We start from the raw sequence: 5,587 nt of genomic DNA on the forward strand, positions 1-5,587 counted from the left end.
TGAGTCCCAAATCACAGCACAATGGATTTCCTGCTGACTTAAGATAATTGGGATCTAAGTCCGATTAGAGGTGAATTTACAAACATTCTTCCCCCTGCACCTAGTCAAGTGGATTATTCCAAAGTCTTAACAAGGTTAGTTAGAAAAGTTAGGCTTTATTTGTGAGGAAATGGAGAGCTCAGCTACGTGGAAGAGTGGTCTTTTGCGGGACTGGGGTGTCTGTCTTACTATAGGTATAGGTTTAAAGCTTGCGCAATACGCAGGAGGCTCCTAAAAGGAAGAGGTCAACACAAGTATTCATCGTCAGGTCAGGGTCTCCTCTGGCTTCTGTTGAGATGAGTGTATTTTCCCAACAACAAAAGAAAATAGGGATCAAACAAATAATATCTTGTGAATAATTAAAATTTGAATGGAAGGAATCAATTTCTGGGACATGTAAAGGGTTAGATTTGCTGAAGATGAAAGGACAGATGAGAGAAAAATGAAAAGACACACACAAAAATGGAAAATAAAGAAGACTATAGAACTAGTGATAAAAGCAGAAGGATGCCATTTGAAGAGTGTTTTGGGCTGCTCTAAATTAAAACTGAGGGTCAAATCCTTTTCCTCCTATGTCCCCCACCCCTACCTCTGCATTTGCTCCAGGCATCAGGTTTCCTGTTTTGGCGTTAGGGAGCTCTTCTGGGCTTAAGTACCACCTGCTTGGAGGCCACATTGCGGGTGTGTCAGGCAGAACAGTTAAGCTACTTAATTTTTCTAGATTCTAGGCTCACCCACCTTTTGCTTAGGTTGGGAGCTCAGTGGCCCAGGGCCTCCAAACAGATCCATCATGCCAGAATGCACGCAAAACCCAGCCAGTGGATGTAGATAGGTTGATGTGGATTTATAGAATAGTTCAAACCCCAGTGTTCACTTTTCTCAGAGCTACTGCCCCACCCAAGTCCCTGGGGCAAGCATTTCTGAGATAAGTAGGCTACACCCTCGGGTTAACTACTCCAAAACTTTTTGGCATCCTGATCTGGGGCTGATACCTCCATTTCGTCCACCATGCCCAGCTGCTTCTACCAACTCTTGGAATGCCTCATCTCCTCCACTTCTCTCCATCTGCCTCCTCTGAGGAGTAACTAACTGCTTCCCTGCTCCCTCAGAAACCTAGAGCCATACACTTGACCGGCAGCAGGGTAAAGGCCAGAAACTTAAGGTCTTGGTTCCCTGTACTTACCACACTGGGTTGGGAGAGGAAGGTATAGGGTGACACCTCTTTTCCCTTCCCTACCTCTCGTGCCATGCCCCAAAACTCAGACACGGTCACATTCACTCACAGTCATACGCACAATCATGCACACACAGCGGCGAAGAGAGGTGGGATGGGGAGGAAGGGAAGTTTGCACCAAACAGCTCATGAATGCAACTTGAAAGATTTCACACGGCAAAAGGCAAAAAAATAAAACACACACATAAATTTAAAAATAAAGAAGTACATGCCCCTCCCCACAGTCTCTTTCTTTATCCAGGGGCTGGCTCAGCCCCTCCATGTAAACCCAGGAGCTTCCTATTCCCTCTATTCAGCTGGAGCTTTTACAGGGCCTGGGTCTTCAGTTCAACAGGTTCCCCTGTGCCCTCTGGTTGTCCATTGGATTCACTGGGCCTGGCACCCTTGAGAATAGACAGTCTCTCAGAAACACTCTTGAGCCGGGGGAAGAGGAGAAAGTCATAAAGGAGACTGCCCAGGCCTGCTCCAATGATTGGGCCCACCCAGTACACCTGCAGGAAGAGGAAAGGAATAATCAGGTTTGGGGAGGGGACCAAGAGCAAGGCTGCTCTTTTTCCAACCCCATTGTTGTAAAACACACATCCTGCACTTGGCAATTACAGCTGGGCACTATTTAAGTAGAAATCAGTGTTTGTTTGTTTATTTTAAAACTTTAGACTCCTGCACTGCCTGCACCACAGAACTTACCATTTCTTTTCCGACTCATTAAATTATACCTTTATCCCACACATTCTTAGCACATGTATATTCTATTTTTTGCTATAAGTTTGTACTAGTTTCCATATTGCTTTGAGAATTTCTTTTTAATTGTGGTAAAATACACATAACATGAAATTTACCATCTTAACCATTTCTAACTGTACAGTTCAGTAGTGTTAAGTATATACATGTTGTTGTGCAGCCCATCTCCAGAACTTTTTCATCTTGCAAAACTGAAATTCTATACCTATTAAACAACTCCCCATTTCCCCCTCTCCCCAGCCCCTGTTACCTACCATTTTGCTTTGTTTCAATAAATTTGACTACTCTAAATACCTTGTATAGGTAGAATTATATAATATGTGTCTTTTTCTTTTCTTTTATCTTTTTTTTTGGCTGCTTCTGGGTCTTTTGCTGCCTGTGGGCTTTCTCTAGTTGCAGAACTTGTGGGACCTCTCTAGTTGCAGAGAGCGGGGGCTATTCTTCATTGCGGTGTGTGGGCTTCTCATCGTGGTGGCTTCTCTTGTTGTGGAGTATGGGCTCTAGGCGCACAGGCTTCAGTAGTTGTGGCTCGCAGGCTCTAGAGCGCAGGCTCAGCAGTTGTGGCGTATGGGCTTAGTTGCTCCGCGGCATGTGGGATCTTCCCGGACCAGGGCTCGAATCCATGTTCCCTGCATTGGCAGGCAGATTCTTAACCACTGCGCCACCAGGGAAGTCCCCAATATGTGTCTTTTTCTAATTGGATTATTTCACTGAGCATAATGTCCTGAAGGTTCCTTCATGTTGTATATAGCATGTATAGAATTTGCTTCTTTTTGAAGGCTGAATACTATTTTATTGTATGTATATACTACATTTTGTTTATCCATTCATCTGTGAGGGACACGTGGATTGCTTCCACATTTTGGCTCCCGTAAATAATGCTGCCATGAAAATGGGTGTACAACTCTGAAAAATTTTTTGAATTATTTTCATACGTTTAGCTGGTATATGGCCAAACAACACAAAAATAGCCAATTTTTATTGAGGACTTATTCCATATCAGATTCTGTGCTAAATATTTCACACATATAATTTTCACGTTTATTTCTCATAACATCCCATTTTGTAGTTAAGGAAACTGAGATGCAGAATGATTGAGTTATTTGTCATGGTCACACATGAAGCTAATAAAGTGCTAGAACTGGGATGAAGCCCAGGCCCATTTGTGCTCATACATATCCTGGTCTCTGAGAGTAGAAGCTTCTGTCTTCCTGATCAGTATTCTGTCCTCTTAGCTCCTAGTTTGGAATCCAGGGAATACTTAGTAAAAATCCCTAACTAACTAGTGAAGGAACAATATAAACAAGAGCCTATCTTTCTAGCAAAATAATGAATCCTGCTCACACAGGCATGCAAACTCTGTGCAGCCCCCTTAGCTGAGTGTTGGTAGAGCAGTCAATACATCCAGATGGAAAGCAGGAACCAAACCTGGGAACCTGCAGTCCACACCCATGCAGGAGGGCCTCAGGATCTTGCCCTTCTCCTCTCACTCACCCAGTGGTTGGTGAAGTTTCTGGTAAGAATGGCAGGAGCAAAGGAGCGGGCAGGGTTCATGCCTGCACCAGTATAATACATCTGCAAAAGACACAGTTGTAACTGAGACACTTCCCGCCCACTCCACCCTGGCTTCTCTCCCACCACCCACCTGCCCACCAAGGGTTGGCACCTTGCCTCCAGCCAGCAGCAAGTAGGGGAGAACAACCTGCATGGAAGTCCCACAGTGGGGTGAAGTCACTAATGCCCCATCTGGGGACAGACTATGGATCCCCTGGCAAAACCCACATCTACCCATGATGCATGCCTTTCCTCCTTGGGGTCAAGAAGGACTAGATAAAGCCATCACAAGAGAGGAGAATAGGGACTTCCCTGGCAGTCCAGTGGTTAAGACTCCGCGCTCTCAATGCAGGGGCACGGGTTTGATCCTTGGTGTGGGCAAGAAGAATGCTTAAAAGTCAACAAAGGCTTGGGGGACCGGGAATCCTTAAACAAGAGTTGCTCCCCTCTCCTGCTTACCCCAAAGAGGTGCCCCAGGGTGAGGGAGAAGCCAACGGCCAGGGCCACGGAGCCCAGGCGGCCATTCCGCCTCTCGTCGTATGTGGCAAAGATGCAGAGCACGAACTGGAGCGTCAGGAAGATCTCCACTATGGTGGCCTGGCCCACACTCACCCCAGGGTGCAACTGGGCAAAGGAAGAAGAAGGGGGGCAGTGCATTAGGGTTGCCACAGCCTTACCTACTCAAGGCTTCCCTGGCAGGAACCCCCTTACGGCATCCATTCCGTGGAGAGGAAGGATAATACAACCTCTTTCATAGTAATTGTATTTGCTCCTTAATTTCTCCTAATAATACTCCTTCATAGTAGAAATAAATGCACCCACTAATATGGATGAGGAAACTGAGGCCCCATAAGGTAAAATAAGTTTCTTCAAGAACCTGCAGGAGTTGGAAGAAAAGTTGGGACCTGAACTCAGGTCCAGGGCTCTATGACTTCCTTATCCCTCCACAGCACCTGTGATCCTCCCCACCCTGAAAACACACACACACACACACACACACACACACACACACACACACACACACACACACACACACTGTCCCAGACCCCTGGGGAACTGATCTACCTGCACTTCAGGAAGGAAGTCAGGGCACCAGGTTCCCCCAGCCCCACTCAGCCAACCATTACCGTGTTAAGTGCTAGGTTTCCTCGGACGGCAGTCGGGGTAACACTGTACAGCACGGCAGCCCCAGCCACGGCTCCCAGGAGTTGGGCTGCCATGTAGCAGAAGGCACGGAGCAGGGACATCTGGGAGCCCACAAGGAAGGCGAAAGTGACTGCAGGATTGACATGGGCTCCACTGATGTGGCCCACAGCCTGCACCAGTGTAGCCAGGGCCAGGCCAAAGGCCAAAGCCACCTGCAAGATATGCAGTGGTCCAGGGGCCCAACGCAGTGAGGCCCCTAGCCCGAAGAAGACATAGAAGAGGGTGGCAAAGAACTCAGCAGATATGGCCCTCCAGAAGGAGGCTGACCGCAGTTCCCACATGGCACGGGGGATAGGCACAATGCCTGGGTCCCTGATACCCCCCTGGCCTGATCTGGATGGACAGCCCCCTTTATAGAGGACTTTTAATCCCTGGGAGGGGCAGGCTGAGGTGGCTGGCCCAGCCTCTTAACCCCTTCACAGCTGCAGAGGACTGGGACCACTCTTGTGCATCGGATAAAGCTGCTGCATTTTCCCCTCCCTCCTCAATTGGGAGATGAGCACAGCCATGGGTGTGAGGGTGGGGATAGGGTCAGGGCTCATGTCAGGCTCTGAGAGAAAAGGACTAAGAACAGGGGAACTGGAGGAATCTGTCTTTCTCAAGTCAAAGTTGGGGTTCATAGTCCTGACTGACATCTATATTAGAACATTCCTCAACTCTGCTTGGGAGGTTAGTGAGGCTGAGTTCACTTCATGGAGTATTTGACTGCTCCTGGGGGCCTCCAGGTTCCTCTGAACAAGCCGGGGTAAGGGTGGGGGTGGGGATCAAGAGTGGGGTCCAGCAGGGAAGTTGGATAGTTGAAGAGAATCCTTT

General features: G+C 47.8%; 1 protein-coding gene across 1 annotated transcript; it reads right to left on the bottom strand.

The window, feature by feature from the left end:
• Positions 1-1,534: 1,534 nt before the first annotated feature.
• MIP (major intrinsic protein of lens fiber) lies at positions 1,535-5,055 on the bottom strand. The gene is made up of 4 exons (XM_067698672.1): positions 4,696-5,055; positions 4,028-4,192; positions 3,509-3,589; positions 1,535-1,764 (listed from the first exon to the last, which is right to left on the bottom strand). Exons 1-4 carry the CDS (start codon positions 5,053-5,055, stop codon positions 1,579-1,581), a joined length of 792 nt encoding a protein of 263 aa, XP_067554773.1. The 3' UTR covers positions 1,535-1,578.
• Positions 5,056-5,587: the final 532 nt, after the last annotated feature.

The sequence above is a fragment of the Pseudorca crassidens genome, chromosome 11 (genome assembly GCF_039906515.1).
Source record: "Pseudorca crassidens isolate mPseCra1 chromosome 11, mPseCra1.hap1, whole genome shotgun sequence".
NCBI classification, from domain to species: Eukaryota; Metazoa; Chordata; class Mammalia; order Artiodactyla; family Delphinidae; genus Pseudorca; species Pseudorca crassidens.

Excerpts from the sequence above, each read along its gene's own strand:
- MIP (XM_067698672.1), bottom strand. The coding sequence starts at position 5,055 with ATGTGGGAACTGCGGTCAGCCTCCTTCTGGAGGGCCATATCTGCTGAG. Across the intron at positions 3,590-4,027 it reads CCCTGGGGCACCTCTTTGGG|ATGTATTATACTGGTGCAGG; the intron begins GTAAGCAGGAGA and ends TGTCTTTTGCAG. Across the intron at positions 1,765-3,508 it reads GAAACTTCACCAACCACTGG|GTGTACTGGGTGGGCCCAAT; the intron begins GTGAGTGAGAGG and ends CTCTTCCTGCAG.